This window comes from Leptinotarsa decemlineata, unplaced genomic scaffold, assembly GCF_025532065.1.
Source record: "Leptinotarsa decemlineata unplaced genomic scaffold, Ldec_3_MD MMD2_tig00005785, whole genome shotgun sequence".
Lineage (NCBI taxonomy): Eukaryota > Metazoa > Arthropoda > Insecta > Coleoptera > Chrysomelidae > Leptinotarsa > Leptinotarsa decemlineata.
Genome location: NW_027412643.1, coordinates 10517 through 29804, shown reverse-complemented (window position 1 = coordinate 29804; position 19288 = coordinate 10517). Strand labels below are relative to the sequence as shown.

The 19288-nt window shown below is 36.1% G+C and overlaps 1 protein-coding gene across 1 annotated transcript; it reads right to left on the bottom strand.

Annotated features, from left to right (window-relative positions):
* Window positions 1–2854: 2854 nt before the first annotated feature.
* Window positions 2855–3526, bottom strand: LOC141484482 (uncharacterized). The gene has a single exon (XM_074179483.1). It carries the CDS (start codon window positions 3524–3526, stop codon window positions 2855–2857), a length of 672 nt encoding a protein of 223 aa, XP_074035584.1.
* Window positions 3527–19288: the final 15762 nt, after the last annotated feature.

The following is a 19288-nucleotide window of genomic DNA, read 5'->3' as shown; positions in this document are numbered from 1 at the left end:
CAAAGTAATACTTGGCTAATTGCATTATCAGACCCGTTAGCTGTAACAATAAATTGCCAAAAACGTGAGGTTGAAACACGAATTATAAAAACTAATTCAATCTTGAAACTCCAAGATAATTGTAATGCTTTCATTGGAAACACAAGAGTGTATTCAAAAATACTTGCAAATGAACAAAATGTAACTTATAAAAGTCATCCAATTTTGATACCATATCAATGTTGCAAAGATGTACCAGAAAAAGAAAGTTTACCACATTTAAAACCTTTGAAATTGAGTAAATTGAATGTAGACAATCTCAATATTGCTCAACATAAATTAGATCAATATTCAGATCAGTTGGACCAAATTATAAATGAACCATTCGTAAACCGACATGTTTCATGGTTTACTATTTTCACAATTGTAATAATTGTAATAATAATAGTACTTTACATATTTTGTAAATGTAGAAAAAGACGTTCTATGCAAATTGGTATAATGACATCAAGCAATGATGATCAACCACCTGGACCCAGAAGAACTTTCGCTTCATTACGAAGATTACTCCCAGCCCCAGGAAGAAGACCCAGTATCCACCTAGAGAAACCCATTGAGGAAGAAATTGAGTTAAGCCCAAATGAAACATCTGCTTGACTGAAAGTTGCAGCACCGCATCAACTTTCTTTTCAAGGGGGAAGTTGTTATATTAGAAAAATCAATGCACCCTTTGTTCAAGGATTGCACCATAATAAACAAACATTGCATCAGCCACTACGCAGTTACCCAGGAAATGACTCAGCATATTCAGCACATTTCCAAGGTTTTTCTAGAACGTTCGAAGAAACGCATATCTACATCAGCAGTTCCTGATCCTATAAAATATGGGAAAACAAAGAGGACGCCTCATTCTTGAACCACTTCGCGACTATCCAAGTTCGTCGATTTCTTGAATCATTTTTGTAATATTTAATACTTTATTGTGAATAATTATATTCAATAAAGTTTGTTTTTAAAAATATAAATTCAGTGTGAACCACATAACATATCTATTGTCTAAAAATAAAGGGATATAACTTCACGAGAGATTAATTTTTAAAAAAGAAAGGTTTTGGTTTTTTACCTCTCCACTCCAGCATGAACTGTGAATGGGTTTATTCGAGAATAATAAAATGATTTCGTTTTAGGTTCTTTTCCCTCTTCTATAAAGGCTGTACTTGCGGAACGAATAAGACCGATTACATGTAACCAGTGAATTTTTATCAGTCTTCTATACTAAATTGACTTTTTGCATGTATATTTCGACTACGTGAGTAGAGGGATAAGAGACTTTTGGGGCGTATTCTCCAGGGGACGTAATTACGGTAGTGAGTGGGAAAGAGAGGTGTGCGACGTGATCGACGCATAAAAGGATGGAATGAGCATCGAGTAGATTCATTTAATAGATAAGGGCGCGATGGAATTATAAAAATAACGATATAACAATAATAATGAACGAAAAATCGGATTAAAGGAAAAAACATGGCCACGGACGTTAAAGAAAAATACATGTCTGCCAACGTAATAGAAAAAAACATGGCTGTCATACATTATGTCTCATCGTTTAGGAAAAAACATGTACGGGGTGTCTCAAATACGTCAGCGTGGAAAATAATGATATAATAATAATAATGAACGAAAAATCGGGATTAAAGAAAAAACATGGCCACGGGCATTAAAGAAAAAAACATGTCTGCCAACGTAATAGAAAAAAACATCGCTGCCATACAGGGCGTCTCATCGTTTAAGAAAAAAATTTACGGTCAAATATGTCAGCGTGGAAAATAATAGTATAATAATAATAATGAATATAAAATCGTTTTAAAGAAAAAAACATGGCCACGGGCGTTGAAGAAAACAACATGGTTGTCAACATAATAGAGAGTGTCTCATCGTTTAGGAAAAAACATGTGTACGTACATGTGTACGTCGACGTGAAAAATAATGGTATAATAATGATAATGAATGAAAAATCGGATTTAAGAAAAAAATATTACGTCAATGTGTACAGGGTGTCTCAAAATACGTCATTTAAAAAAATTACAGTTTAACGAGGCTCTATGGTTTTGGCGTGTGATTTTTCAATGTATAGAGGGTGTCTCATTTAGGAAAAAAACATGCCAGGTGGGGGTCTAACGGTTTGTCGTGCGATCCCAATGGGGCAATGGGGTTTTCAGCAATGACATTTCAAAATACGTCAGATGCGTTTTTTCGTGTTAATTAGGAAATGGGGGGGAATGGGGGGCAATGAACAAACGGGGCATTGGGGGTTTGGAGAGATTTCAAAACGTTGTCACCATCATCATCAGGTGTTGAGGTTAGGTAGAAAAAATAAATAAAACATTTCAATTAGATATTTATTATACATTTTCATTCTGGTAACATATCACAAAGCCATTTGTATAGAATATCTACGTTTCGAAGACTGCAATTATATTTGATTTGGTTGTGAATGTGATGCATACAAGGTGAGACACCTTCGTTGTTGTTATTGTCGAATGTGGGAACTATCCATGTCGTATTGTCATACTCCTCCAAATTCACGACGCGTGTAGGTATATCCAACAAGGTGAAATTTCGCTGCAAGATAGTCACGTGCGTAGTTGAAATATGCTTGCAAAAAATTCATTTTCCCAAAATTCACATGCATATTCTCTTTGGGGCAATTTTCACCGTTCAGAGTCAACGTTATATTGGTGATATTTATATGGTTGAATTGCGTTGGATCATCGTTGACTTTGGTGTAATCACGATCTTTTTGGAAACATACAATCACATAGCGAGGGCTTTCGAGAAACGAATAAGTCTTGACGGCCCATATTTCATTTTTTGCACCTTATGTGAAAGCAGGCAGCATATGGAGTTTCCATTTTCTGAACGGTATGAGAATAGGAGTGTCGGCTTGAATAGCTTTCAAAAGTTGCAATTTGATTTGATCATGAGGGAAGATTCGTTTGACTTTCAATTCGATATTTTCAATATTCAGCCTAACTTCCGTCTTCGATGCTACTGTACCAGCAGTCTCATCTATTTTGAAACAGTTGCTATCATCTCCAGCTCGTACTAATCGGATGGTGTGTTTACCATAGGAAATACATTGATAATCATTGAAAATATTCAAGAAATGTTTGATAGATAAAAGTATGTTGAACGTTAAAGATGTAGTTTGAATGATGCCGAAGCTGTTGGGGTATGTCCATCCTGAGATAGCCAAGTGCTTGATATCTTCATCGATGTATGTGAGATAACCTCTGACAGTACTAACAATTCCAACTTCACGAACTGCTTCCAATTCTTTACCATTTTGCTCATGGGTAGCAGATTGAAACATGAAACCACGAGCATTGTTCACGAAGGTTACCCGAACATCTCCTTTAATTCTCTCAACTTTTCCGGTGATGAATAGCAGGCTATCGTACAAAGCATCATATGCATCGGATTGGTTAATGTTGATTTCAATAACATCATTGTTGCGAAAAGATTGACATACGGGTAGTAGGTCCGCCATTCTACCTTTTGTATGGATTCATCGTTTTGTGGTTTTCGGAAAATGTTGAACACTTGATTGGACAACATGATAGCCAAGAGATTCCAAAAATAATTTATTCACCATTGACAGTTGTTGACGCTGTTTTAAAGTCTTGGTGAAGACTGACGTGGGACTGGGTGATGAGTTATTCTTATAGATAGTTAACACCATATTTTTGCTTCAATTCCAAACGAACTATTTTTTCTTCGTTTCTGAAATCAACGAGCCTAGAATTTTGGTAGAGAACTCGCAATTTAATGTTGTGTATTTCGTTTGTATGAGAAATGGGTAGATAAATCAGATGATTGGGTGTTTCGTCAATTGCGTAACCAGGATCAACATCGACGGCAAATTCGTATATCGTATGAGATGGTGTGTCGTTGTAGAAGGCTCCAAACGTAATCTTGCTATCTATGTGTATGGTGCGTACTTTGATGATATCCACAGGTAGATCGGATGCGTAATGCAAGTTGGGTTTGATAAGAGTAGATGAAAAGCCCAGTATGTGAGCCAAGCTATTTGCAGGTCGGAAATCAATCGAGTGTTTCAAACAAAATATTTCGGTTTTCAGCGTATTATTGTTCGGTTTAAGATAGAAAAATTCCTGGGGATTTTCCTTGTACGTTTTAGGCGCAATATATTTGCTTATTAAAGCTTCAATGTCACCAATTTCGTAAGATCCAGAAGTGATATCGATACTTTTTTGTTTAGTTTTGTCATCGTAATGATAGAATTTCGTGCATTCTTCAATGTTCGGTTTACTCTTGTACGAATGGAAACTTAGCAAAGCCAAACTGTATTCTGAATCGGAATCCAATCGAATGGGTGGATTGAAATCGATGGAAAGTATCAAAGAACGACTCGTTAGAGTTAATATCATAGACATGACTGATACATTTCCCACATGTACACACCTTAAATAATGAAATGAAAACAGCAACACCAATATTTTGAATCATTTATTCCTACAATAATAACATTCTCTTTGTGAGCTAACAGGACCATAATGAATTGCATTTTGTAGCGATGACGCAGTGGACACCACCTCATGTCGATAATGGATGAAACATGGTAAACGAATCTGCAAAGCGAATCGATGTTGGTAGTCCTTTGGTAATCTATGCCAAATATCCAATAATTCCTATTCAGCATTCTCAATCAAATAGTCAATCGATAGAGTTTTCAATTCAGCATCGGTTAAATCCCGTATTCTTCTAACCATTTTCGCAGACATTATGAAGTAGAAAGTGAAGGCACAGATGTCCGCAATAACTTTGGTCAAAATTTTGATACCGATCATTGTTATATGTAATCGTTATACCCCTTCCAAAATATCGCACCAATTCCATCGGAGGTTTGAGATTACCGAAACTATCAAAATATTGTACAGCATTACCGTTTTTAATGTAAGCTACCCAATGAGTACCTTTATTCAATCGATAATCCAAGTTCAATACAGCACATTCTCGCGGCCAAGGACCACAAGTTGGCAACGCATCACGCATAAAGACTCCACGAAAATGTGGTATTTTTAATTGATGGGCACACTTTTGAATTTTCGAATCATATAATGCTCTATGGGGTAGCTTTAGTAGGAGTTTTTTGTTGCTTTTCCAAGTAAAGGCCTCGTTGTTTGCGTTGATGTTGTTTTTTTAGAAACAGACCAAATCCCCGAGGTGTTTTGCGCAAGTACAAACCGGAACCCAAATGTTCCAATGTTTTTGCGATGGCGCTCGCTCCGCCTACCAACGAACCGAAAGCTGAAAGGCCTGCAAATATGAAATATGGGTATTAGTGGTAGGATCCCTCCAGATTTTGCTTCGAATGGAATAACTCGCGGTATATGTATCTTCTTACGTCCTCCAGCTTTATGGACGGCCATTTTTGCCGCCTTCAGAGCCGATGCCGCAGATTTCTTCACATCATTCGTCGTAAGCTTCCAGTTTTTGATTATATTTTGTAAAATGCTGGGTCGAAATGATTTCACACCCATTCCTAATTTCCGTTTGGACTTCATTACTCCGGTGACGAATAGAGCGCTCGCCTTCTCGCGAAGTGTAGCGTCTTCAGATTTCACTCGTTGCCACGCCTTTTCTTCGAGAGCTTCATCAGCTCGATGTCTAGCTTCAAGAGACGTATCTTGCGAATATGCCAAGTCATGTTGTTTACAAGCCGAGTCTAGTGGATTAATACCAGGATCGCCTCGTGCAAGACGTTCTTGTAGTTTCGTACCAGGACCGCAATACTGATAGCCAGATAAGTGTAATTCAAATGGTAGCTTATTGATTAGCGTATTGATGATAAGTCAACATTTGGAATGATGGATGACGTCAATGTGCACGCTACATATTGAAGTGAATCTACCGATCATCGATCAGAACATGGAAGTCGTTCCGCAAGACAATACATTACCCATAGACAACTTGGACTATTTGGAAGACGGCGTCAAGTATCGAAATAAACATGGCCAGTTGTTGCCAAATTCGTTTCGCGCCATCATATGTAGTCCGTCAGGGTGTGGAAAAACCAACACAGCATTATCGATATTATTTCCTCCGAATGGAGCCAAATTTGAAAATGTCTACGTGTACTCAAAGTCATTGTATCAACCCAAGTATCAGTTGCTTCGAGAGATATTGGAAAAAACCAAAGGAGTCGGTGATTTACCATTTCGAGACAACGAAGAAATTCTCAGTCCAGAGGCGGCTAAACGAAATTCCATATTCATATTCGATGATGTAGCCTGCGATGGTCAGCAGAAAATTCGCGAATATTATTCCATGTGCCGACATAAGGACATTGATGACATCTATTTGTGTCAGACGTATTTCAAGGTACCCAAACGATTGATACGCGACAATTGCAACATGCTTGTATTGTTTAAGCAAGACGAAATCAATTTGAAACATGTATTCGAAGAACACGAATCTCCAGACATGTCTTTCGATGAATTTGTCACCTCACAAACCACAAGAGGAGACTAAATCATCTGTCGGTAACAAATAAGACAGATGGGTATCCGCGGCTAAGCTAAACAGTGGAGACGGGAGTGGGTTAAACAACTTAGCAAATTTCAAAGAGATCTTAATGTGCGCCAGGTAAATTTAATCCTCCAGATACCCTAAGTAACTCACAATATCAATAACTTACCAATTAATATTGGAAATAAAAGATAAAGATCCCCAATATGATTTATTCAGTAAACCTAACTTACATGGATTAACCGACAACAATGCAATATTCACACTACTACGCGATGTTCAAATGTCAATACAAGAGCGCGGTGTATATAACCACGAATTCAATCAGCCATGAATTACGGTAGTAACGACGCTCAAAAGAAACTACAATACGTCAAGTAAAACTACTACGAAAATTGAGTAGGTGAAATCGTAAATACTGGTATCGGTGGGTAAGACAATCTCGTTTGCGTCGCGAGAGCTCAGGCGTAGGTGCATCGGTGTCAACAAGCAATCTTGAAAGGAAGAAAATACCTCAATTTCCATTTCACAAATGCATCACTATATCAATCAGGTATAAATAAAAAAACACTATATCAAACAGGTATCAATAAACAGAAGAGCAAACAATTATTTAAATAACTCAGTATATCACCAATATTCAAATAAACCAATTATAACTTGCGTGCTCCTTTTGGGCCACCCGGTATATGGTGTTAGGCTACCCCGTGGTCCGACGGAAGTGGATCACCCTGTAGTACGGCGGAGATAGATCACCCTGTAGCACCACCAAGATAGATCACCCTGTAGGGCACAACAAGCTGGACCAGTAATGGATCACCAAATAAGACCCAGATAGATAAATAAATAAAAAAAGAAACCCTACGGAAGAAAATTCTCAATCAGAATCAGATAAAACCAAAGTGAGATTCAACACATTCAATAGGGACTAGTTGACTAATCGACACCCCTGGTATATTGGGTGCCCTGTATAACCATATAACCCGTGAAAAAATCAAGCAAATTGAATGAGGATTTGAAACCTCTTTTCAAAACTAATATTCAGTTGAGTTATAACGATCCAAAGTCCTTCTCAAAGCAATGCAACCCTAAAACAACCCTTGACAATTTGAGTAACCGATCAATCTCTCACCCGTGAACAACTGTAGAACTAGTTCGGTTTAGGTCGTCGGAACGACACTACGAAAGTTCGGCAGATGTCAACCAACCTTGTTATTGTTATTGAATGTTTACAAAAATATTGACTCCAACCTATTTTCAACTATTTACCGATCCTTATTCATGCCATGAAATAGAAACATATAAGGTGAGTCGCCACATCTTTCCCATTCAGTACGAATATTTGAACATTCATATTATGCAGAATATTTACCGAAAATATCAAACAGTATTCAGAAACCCAGAGCTAACTAATATTGTTTCTCAGGCGATATGGCTCTAATATGTAGTAATCCTTCTGGAAGTGATGAATAACAATCTATGCAAGAAATATTCTTGGAAAGGTATAGAGAATAAGACAGACAACGGCTGAAAAATGATAGGTGAAGTAAACTAAGAAACATACAAAAACAACTATTTCAACCTAGCGAGGAATTTTGGATCTCCAACGTCGATTGGCAATAGGAGAATGCGTAAGTACTGGTCAAAGCAGTTAGTCAGGGAGCATACATATATTCTTGTACATTTCAGGTATGATTTTCTATGGAACGGAAGATTCTCATTATTATGATGTTAAATGAATAAAATCAACTTGTAACTGAATTACATTGTTAATATCCTCTGAATAAAGATCTTAAAAGGTAAGGTAGTGTTTTGAAAGGTCACATAGGAGCAGTTTTGATCTAGTGCTAAATTGAAACGTAACAAATTCAAGAGAATGTGTGCCGAATGTTGGCGCGACAAGTATGGAACTTTTATCATTGTCAAGGAATGTGATTTGAATAAGGGGCGATATCGAAAAGGCTTCGACAAATACATAAGTGTATGTGAAAAGAGATGGAAACGTTATTTGTCAATATGAAACCGCTCAGTAAAGAAGTCGATGTTGTGCGCAAGAACAAAATTAACGAAATTTCAAAAAGTATAAGAAAGAAGTATCTAGCTCTGAAATTGGAAAAGTCTGCAGAGGATGAGTCGTTGCAAAATTTTTTTCAACTTATATCGAAACCACTGAAAGATATAGCTGAAATCTCAAAAAAATCGGTAGTAAACCATTTGAGACAACGTAGTGGTGTCAGTAAGAAGGAAGAGAAAGAGGAAATGAAGAAGGAGCCGTTCGATCAATCTCGAGCATTTGAAGAAACACAATTCTTACCACTTGAAGATGTTGCTGAAACGGGAAAGGATTATGATGAGGTTTTCCACGAGTCGCCTTCACCACCACCATCAATGGAAAATATTTCAGAGGAGACTATGATGGAGTACCTGGAGCAATATCCGCCCATATCGCACAAATATGTTATGCAACATTGGGCTAAAGACGATTCGATTGATAAAATATATGAGCCAGTTTATGACGAGTCCTCTTCAAAATGGATCCTCGGTTGACTTTGATAAACGTGGAAATATCACAACTGAAAGACTCTCTTTCGAAAGAACTCCAGAACTATATAATTTAATTTTCCTCGATGAACCTGAAGACTATAATAAAGAGGATGGAGCCTCTTATAAACGTCTTTTAGAGATAACGCAAGCCCACCTGAATGCCAGAGGATCCATGAAGGAAACTCAAAAATGGAAATGGTCCGATGTAATCAGACCCATGTTTCGTACTCAAACACTTGGTAAGGGTTACGATAATCTAGCGAGCAATGAAGAAGTTGGTTCGAATATTGCACTCGACACGCATCGTTGGATATATAATGAGAAGCCCTTCGAGTATGTGTATTGGGATGATCCGAACGAGTTATGCGATAGATTGAAGCTGCTTATAGCTTCGAAAGAAGCTGGAAATTCTTCTTCTCACTACAACAAAATTACAGGTATATTCAATGAACTCAGAGAAGCCAACATTATTCAATAATAAACAATTCAATATGTTATTGAAAATATAATGCGATAAAACATTCATTTTTGTCTCGAAAAACGCATTGAATATTTTGCAAAATTTCGATGCGTTAAAATAGACAGTTTTGTCATTTGAATCGCATCGAAAAAAAAAGCATTTTTTAAAGTCTCATTTCTTCTAAAAATCCATATGATTTGCATTGTAATGCGTCATGGAAAATGATGTAGAAATGACATGAGAATCGCTTCGAAAAAATGTCAAAAATTTAGCGCGATAAAACGTACATTTATGCTGCGATTATCGCATGAAATATTTCGCAAAATTTCAATGTGGTCATTTGAGTTGCGAAAACCACATTATAAAGCACATATTATTACAGTCATATCTGTGTGTGTCGCATTTTCATTATGACTATCGACAAGTTTGGGCGTAGCTCGAATAGAAAACGAAAGCATCCTACAACACCAACAGTAGTCAGTGGCTTGCTACATACACCTGACGGTGACATTGATTTCGATAATTTGAAATTGTGTAATGTGGAAAGACCTACGAACGCATCAGATGCAGTCAACAAAGAGTACGTGGATGAAGTTGAAAAAAACCTCACTACTTCCATAAAAAGAAATATGACCAACTGTGATTGGAAAATGATTGAGCTCACGAAAATAATGCGCAGTGATATGCAACATTTTAAAAATGACATCAACACACTCAACAAGAATGAAGTTAATAAATCGAATATTGAATTCGATAAAAAAATTCAAGCAGTTAACGCCGACATTTTACAAACGACTCAACATGCTACGGAACAATTCCAAAAGTTGCATGAAAAATTCAATCGTCAATATGAAATCGATATCGAACGTATCGCCAATGATTTATCAAAGGGATTGAAAGAACTCACCAGTTTGGTTCACGAAAATAATGCCAAAGTTTTGCAATATATGCAGCAAACTGACATTTTGACCGAGAAAATGGATAGAGAATTGAAAGAATTTGGATCAAACGTCGAATTGCAATTATCTACATTAGGTCTGATTGTTAAAACTTTGGAGCTGGCCATCAACAAAAAGAAAGAAAGAAAGAAAAAATCAACGAAACCAAACTCCAATGTAATGAATTGAATTGTTTCCCAACATTATGCACAGTTATGGCCTCCAAAGACAAGATTCACCTTGTCCGTGAACTGCATAAACCAATTAGAAAAAATTTTCCTCGACGCCGTACCATTAACAAGGGACTGGATGATTTATGGCAGATGGACTTGGCTGAGATGAGATCGTTCGCTCACCAAAATCGAAATTTCAAACTCATTCTAGTCGTCATCGATTGTTTTTCGAAATTCGTGTGGACTCGACCGCTGAAATCCAAAACGGGCGAAGAAATTACCAAAACTTTTTCGGATATTTTGGAACATACGAAACGTTGTCCAAAAATCTACAAACCGATCAAGGGACAGAATTTTACAATAATAAGTTTCAAATTCTGATGAAAAAACACGGAATAAATCACTACAATACATACAGCATCACTAACGTACTATTAGGACGTTGAAAGAAAGACTTTTCGAATATTTCAGTTTGAATGGCACCTACAAGTGGTTGAATGTCTTGCCTGAAATCACAAAATCCCACAATGATACGCGACACTCGACAACCCTCGAAAATCAACGAAACCAACGAAAAACAAATTCTCAAATCGAAAAACACCCATTTGAAAATAGCTGGACCGAGAAAATTCAGAGTCAGCGATGTTGTGCGAATCAGTAAGGAAAACACGTTTCAGACAAGGGTTACACACCCAATTGGACTACGGAATTATTCAAAATTATCAAAGTCAATATTACAAATCCCGCCACCTTTATGCTAGAAGATATGCAGGGTGCACCTATTAGGGGTGCTTTCTATGGGGAAGAATTACGAAAAACTGCAAATCCTGATATATATCTCGTGGAAAAAGTTCTGAAGAGGAAAGGTAAAAAACTTTACGTCAAATGGTTGGGCTTGGATAACAAACATAACAGTTGGATCGAAAACGTTGATTTTGTATAGAATCTTATGGAAAACAAGCACACTCACATTGTATTGGAAGGGGGGCCTTTTGTGAAGAAATATTTGAGTGTTCAACGCAAACACAAAATATTTGAAATTGATCATCTGATCTGAAGCTATAAGAGTGCATGCAAAAACCGATGGATATTCAGTTTGAACAAAATGTCTTTCGACAGTGGTTATGGTAGTGAAGTTGAAGTAATGTGTGACAGTGATTGTGAAGATTACAATGAAACTCTAAGTGAAATCGATAGAGCGTTGGGACACTACGAAATAGCTGCTCGAAACGAACACCAATTGCTATTGATGACATTCCCCATGTCATCTTATGAAATTCGATGCGGTCTAAGTCCATCCAGAGACTTTAGTCTATGCATCATATTGAAGCAACAATTTTCCGTTCGTTCCATCAATTTAACAACTTATGAATGGGCGACCCTAATTAATATCCTGCAACAAGTGAATGAAAATTTCTTTGATTCACAAATCGATGCCTACGTAGAGGAGTTTGATCCAATCACAACACGTTGCGGGGATTACATTTACGTCACACAGTACATCCAAAGTAATACCAAACAAGTTTCCATTTCCAAGGATACCACGAACATGGAGCTATTTCAACAAGATATAAACGATATCCTAAACATCCATATGGGGGTGCTGTCTAATCGTATCGCTATGCTGGATGCCATAAACTTTTGTGACTATTATCGAGGTGTTTTCAAAATCATTCAATCATGGTTACGTGAAAATAAAACCAATTTGACTTTGGAAGAAATCATCGAAGATTTTTGTCAAGCCTCATCTTTAGATAGTATGTTGGCTAATGCTTTACGTGAATATTCATTTTATTATGATCAAAAACTAGTGTATGATTTATGTAATAAATGAAAATGATATTTACCTTATTTTCGCTCAACAAACCTACCCTGGTGGTTCACCTCAATTGTAAACATAATCACATTTTCCAAAAAAAAAACTTTATATTGTACGAAAATATTTTAATAAAACACAAAAAATGATTTTGTTTTTTTTTCTTTTTTCAAAATACCCTCCTCAAAATACGACATTAAATAACTATACATATTTGAATTATGAAAATGATACAATAAAAAACTACATATATTTGAATTATAAAAATGATGCAATAAAAAACTACATATAATGGATTGTTGAAATACAGTAAAAAATGGTGTTTTCTGGTTGTAGATTATCGCATATTGATAAAGCTTGAGAAATTTCCTCCTAATATTTGACATAATTTTGAATGACTTTTTTCTGTCAATTGTAGAGGTAATGGTGAAAATGCAAAGTTGTGCGTGTACAATAATAAATATTATGCAAAAACTGAAATACTCAAAAAAAAATATGTGTACCTTGTATTAGCTACAAATTTACATTTCAAAAAATTTGACCAATTCAAATGATAACCTTATTTCAAACTATAATGCCCCCAAGGTAATGTATCGAATGATTTGGGGATAAGATGACGTTTGTCGTCATACGGACTAAGGGCTATTTCTGTCTGCTCTATACTGAAAACGTTATGAGCAAATGATCTTATTGTGCATTATGTGTTATTCTTCTGCTTGAAATTCTTCAAGCAATCTACATAATCTTCAAAGCTCAATTTATTTTTAACGTCGCCATATTTCACTCCATTTGCCTTTTTAACAACTTTACCATCCTGCACTTTGTAGGTGTACATTTTTGAACGCAGTCCTGCGAAATGCGTGATGATTTTGCCGTTTGCTTCATCTTTCATGAGTCCGGGTACTTTTTTATTTGCAAGGGGAATGTTGTACTCGTTATCTCTCGAATAATCAGAAGTGTCAAATTTTGAAATGTGTTTTTTGATAATATCTTTATACCCATCGTCACACGATAGCTCATAAATGAAACTGTCTGTATCTGTATACAGTAACTTGCATTTTTCAATGCTCATGGTAGGTAACATGAATTCGTAATGAATTCGAAACATACATGTTTTTGACAAATCCAAAATTGCCATGCCCACATACATCGGTTTATTAAATATAAGTTCGGCCTTTTTCAATTCGATAGCCATCAAGTTTGAAACGAAAATTGTACGATTATGAAATCGAGGGCTGGAAATGAGATTTTTGGCGCCAAATCTGCTCTCGTAAGAGGACACTAATTTCACTATTCGGTGCAACCGGATGTTTTCCATGGTTTTCCCAAACATCGCGTTGTTGGCTAATTTGAATTGATTTTTTTCGAAAGACGTATTGGCTTCAGTCCTCAATCGAGTATTCAACTCAATATAGGGACGTAGCCATGCAGATTGTTTGAATTTCAAAACTTTATGAATTTTAGTTAATTTCAATCCATGCTCGAGGTCCTGTTTCAAATTCCTATAGTGTAACGTATACTCTGTTTTATTATAAAGGGTTGGCATCAATTTTGTTAATTTGGAATTTGGTGGAGCGCGGTGCTTGGGGCAAAATGGAAAATCTTTGTGTAAATCGTGAAGTCCCTCAGGTTACTCCAAATTAACTTGTAAAATATATCCTTCTGGATTGTCATCGGGAATTTGAGATACATCAATATTCGTATCGACCCATTCGAAGCCTCCATATGGCAAAAATTGTGACATTGCCCACCCATACAAGTTATTTACATCGAAAAACATTATGTATTTGGATGGTTTCGTTTGATCATATGTTGGCATATACTTGTTATTGGCTTCCGAATATCTATTACAACAAACCTTATACCCTTTTCTACAAACATAACCATATCGACGTCTTTTAAAATTTGCAGTTTGCAACCTGTATATTTCAACATACAATCCCACGTGTATAATACGCATAGTATAATACCATGCAGGGTCCAGCTCATATGTTTTCAAGTCAATTTCGCGAAAGTTTTCAAAAACGTCTGCCAACAGCAATATATCAGTTCGCATGTATAAATCGCCGTATTCCCCCAAAGTTTTGATATCGAAAAGATGCCAAACGCGTTGAGCATGAGCATACTTTGCATCATCAATGTCACAATCGTTTAATTTATTATAAAAATGTTTTTTGGATGGTAACTCAGTGTCAAGAAGTTTTTCCACACCGTCCACATAATCGTATGGGAATACGCCTTTCTTAGTGAGAAGCTCAAACTTCTCATCGTCCAATCCTGCACATTCCTTTTTCAATATTTTCAAATTCTTAACATCCAGTGTGAAAACTAATTCATCGAGACTGGCTCCCATAAAACGATAAGAATCTATAAATCTGAATTCGACAATAGTTTCATTATCGTATTGGGTGAAAGAAATATATTTTTCTTTGTTGATGGGAAGTATGCTCACACGTCCTTTCTTTGCTACATCTCTTATAATGAAATGACTATCATATCCACTCAAATTGTGGAATGTAATGGGTACGATAAAGAGCTTCTTGAATGATAAATTGCAAGCTTCATGACTCCATCCCCTAAACAACCCTGAAAAGTGACAATGATCTCTGACGATGATGTCTTTTTCGGCAAAAGGTTTCTCACATATATGACATACCTTGGCAGTGACAATATTAGGAGGGCATATCATGGGTTCGATATTCCAAATTTTTGACTCAACGAATTTTTCAATGCTAGCCATTTCATCGGTAAACCATTGTATGCAATCGTCACCTCGATGGCTATTAAATTTGGACATAAGAACATTTCAAGTAGTAGCCTATACTGAACGCTTTATGTTTTTGAAATTTTCTACATTTGTCCGAAATCTTTTCCTCGCAATTCTCGAGGACTGATTCAAAATCAGCGTATAAAACGAATGGACATTTTTGTTTATATACATAATTTCGAAATTCAACATGATCAAATTTTGGAAATGGAATTTTACACTCGTTTACATTCTCACACAAAACGATATGTTCATCCGATTTCTGCTGATTCGAAAAATAATTGATACATCGATCACAGAAAAACTTTTATCCTCTATGATTATTCATTTGTTTTGAAAATAATCTACACATATTTTTAATATAGCAATAGTGGTATTTGATTTCACAGTCATCTGTATCTTGACGTAAAGCGTCATACTCATTTAATTTAGAAAAATATATATTTTGAATCAATAGTAAATTCACATGTTTATTCAATTTATTTTTCGTTAATCATGCAGATACTACTTCATAAAATGTCTTTTCTTTGACAACATTCATTTCTAAGCTATATACATTCACAGAAATATCGTTTTGTTTTTCAAATTTTGTGATGCAGTGAATTGACAAGGAATTTTCAAACCCTTTATATTCAAAACCGTATCATAATTTGGATATGAAGGTGAAATCTTTCCTTTGGGAGGGTACAAACCACTTACGATTGCTCTGAAGAAACACGCATCATCTTGATTATCAAGATTCACACATGCATGCTTGTTTGCAATTTCTTTGGGCAATCGTATGAATGATGCACTGTTGCCTATTTCATATCTATTGATTATGAAGTCAATCGGAGCCTGCCAACAACCGATAAGTTTCCTTTTATCATCTTAACTTACAAGAAATAGTGCTCAAGCCCATTGTTTAATTCCCCAATATTCGGAAACTCCTAGTGTAAATAATAACCTCATCAAAACCTTGCTGAGTGGCTATAAGCCTAATGTAGAAATTATATATACTGATGGCTTCAAGACTGAGCTAGGTACTGGATGTGCTTTTACGTTTCATCCACCAAAATGGCTCACAAAGTCCGAATATCTAATGATGCATCTATTTATACAGCTGAGATTTACGCGATAGAGAGGGCATTACTATGATAACGAGCAACAGGTGAGCGAATCAATTATCTTGTCAGATTCCAAATCGCACTAGATTCTATCAGTCATCCAATCATGAAAAAATATGACAATGTATTGCTTTGCAACATCAGAAGACACATACATACTATCATTCTTCTTCAGGTAGAGTTAGATTCGTTTGGGTGAAAGGTCATGCGGGAATACTGGGCAATGAGTTGGTCGATCGCGCAGCTAAAGAAGCTACCCAATTAAGTGAAAAAGAAAATATATATACTTCTCTAGACCTAATAGCTAAGTTAAAAAAAATTCATAAGGACAAATGCGAGATAATTGGCATAACTATACTATCAAATCTAATAATCCTTATACTCTGATTCATCCCATTCTTCCCATGTCAATTCCACATATTGAATTATATACAGTACCAAGGTTTTATGCCGTCACAATAACACGGCTCAAACTCAATCACGGAAGTTTTCCAGCACATTTATTTAGAATAGGCGCACACAACACTAGGTTATGTACATGTGATGATAACTCTGTAGCGGATTTGAACCATTTATTTTTTGCATGTAAAAACCATGTTCAAGAAACACAAAACCTACTGTCCACACTTACATCCCTCAATATCCAACTCCCGTAAACATTACAAGCCTTCTAGCAAGGGAAAACAAGTTGATCTGTGATGTCATTGATTAGGTTTGTGGTAAAAAGTAAATTAATTATATGACTGACTACATATATCCAACACTCTGTGGCAAAAGGATAATTCCAATGCCAATTCTCCCATACACACACACACACACATATCTATTGATTGCTATCTCAAACAAAAGAATTTTACTCAATGCATAACCAGAGTCTCTTTCCTGAAATTCGTTCGATTTTATTCAAAATAACATCCACAACATGTTCGTTATACCAAGCAGACAAATCTGTCCCAAATCAATGATTTCATTACGAGTATTGAAATATTTTCTATCGATAATTTCCCCGTCATTCGCCAATAATGTCATGTTCACTTTGAGGCATTGCATCTCCTTCAAAATTTTGGAAATTCTAGATTTGAAAAGAGAATATGCATCACTCAAAAATTTTCGCACTTCTTTGTGCGCTAAATTTATAATTACACTTGTCCTCACTGGAAATTTGCATTTACATTTTCCCATTCAACTCTACTGCTTCGTTTCAAACCTGATCCAATATATTTCACTAGTTCGGACTTCCATTGTCTACTATATAAAATGATTTGAAATCCCTGAAACAAGTAAAAAAGAATAATTAAAAAAGAATAGTTGAAAATAACAATTATATTAAGCAACAATAAACCTGAAATGAAATGAAGTGAAATAACCTACAAGTAAAAATATAATAATTGAATGAATAAAAAATTAAAGGAATGAAAAAAGAAAATAATAAAAAAATAAAAAAGTGTAGAGATTCCAAGTCACGTTAGTTCACGACGTTTCGATTGTTGGTATCTACAATCGTCTTCGGGTGATGACTGGACTGATTCCTCCGAGAGATGACTATTTTATAGGTCGTTGAAATACTTTCACTTTCTCTACTTTCTATTTTCCCGCTTCACTGATTCCGTGAGAGATGACCGTTTGGCGGGAGTTGGTCATTTTTCGTTTGATGATGGTTTTCCATATGTTTCGTATATCTACGCTGGCTGGCTGAATACGTTGTTGGACAACATGTATGCGGCTTCCTTAAATTTTCTCCTGAACCAATGTTCCTCTCTGTGCAAGATCTCAGCTTGGGACCACTCGATGTTGTGTGATGGGTCCAAACATGGTCTGCTATTCCTGATTTGCTGGTTTCTCCTCGCTGTGTGTGCTTCTTGTGCTCGGCAATGCGAACATTCAATGGCCTCTTAGTTTCACCAATATAGATTTTCCCGCACTCACAGGGTATCCGGTAAATGCAATTCTTGGAATCGCAGTCCGCTTTGGGGGCCTGGTTTTCGTGAGGCTGCTACGGATAGTGTTACCGGATCTGAAACAGGTTCTAATGTTTGTACTTGGAACCAATTCTTCTTATCCTCTCCGATAATCCTCTGATGTAGGAAGTGCAAGCACTGGTTGTGACGGCTTCTCTTCCTTGCGAGGCTCCTGCTGTCTTTAGCCAAAGTCTTTTCCACCATCGCTTTGGAGTATCCATTCCGCTGAAGATCATTTTTGATGATGTCTAGTTCCTTCTCGAGACCTTCCTTTGTATTACAGAGCCCAAAAGCACGGTCTAATAGAGTCTTGATGATTCCTCTTTTTGTCGATTGATGGTGGTTGGATTCGTGGTTCAGATACTGTCCCGTATGAGTGGGTTTTCGGTATACAGATGTTTCCCACTTAATGTCGGTAGGCAACAGTGCATCATTCATACGATTGCCCAAAGAAATTGCAAACAAGCATGCATGTGTGAATCTTGATAATCAAGATGATGCGTGTTTCTTCAGAGCAATCGTAAGTGGTTTGTACCCTCCCAAAGGAAAGATTTCACCTTCATATCCAAATTATGATACGGTTTTGAATATAAAGGGTTTGAAAATTCCTTGTCAATTCACTGCATCACAAAATTTGAAAAACAAAACGATATTTCTGTGAATGTATATAGCTTAGAAATGAATGTTGTCAAAGAAAAGACATTTTATGAAGTAGTATCTGCATGATTAACGAAAAATAAATTGAATAAACATGTGAATTTACTATTGATTCAAAATATATATTTTTCTAAATTAAATGAGTATGACGCTTTACGTCAAGATACAGATGACTGTGAAATCAAATACCACTATTGCTATATTAAAAATATGTGTAGATTATTTTCAAAACAAATGAATAATCATAGAGGATAAAAGTTTTTCTGTGATCGATGTATCAATTATTTTTCGAATCAGCAGAAATCGGATGAACATATCGTTTTGTGTGAGAATGTAAACGA

What these genes read in the sequence shown, in the direction of transcription:
- LOC141484482 (XM_074179483.1), bottom strand. Translation starts at nt 3,526, where the DNA reads ATGGCGGACCTACTACCCGTATGTCAATCTTTTCGCAACAATGATGTT.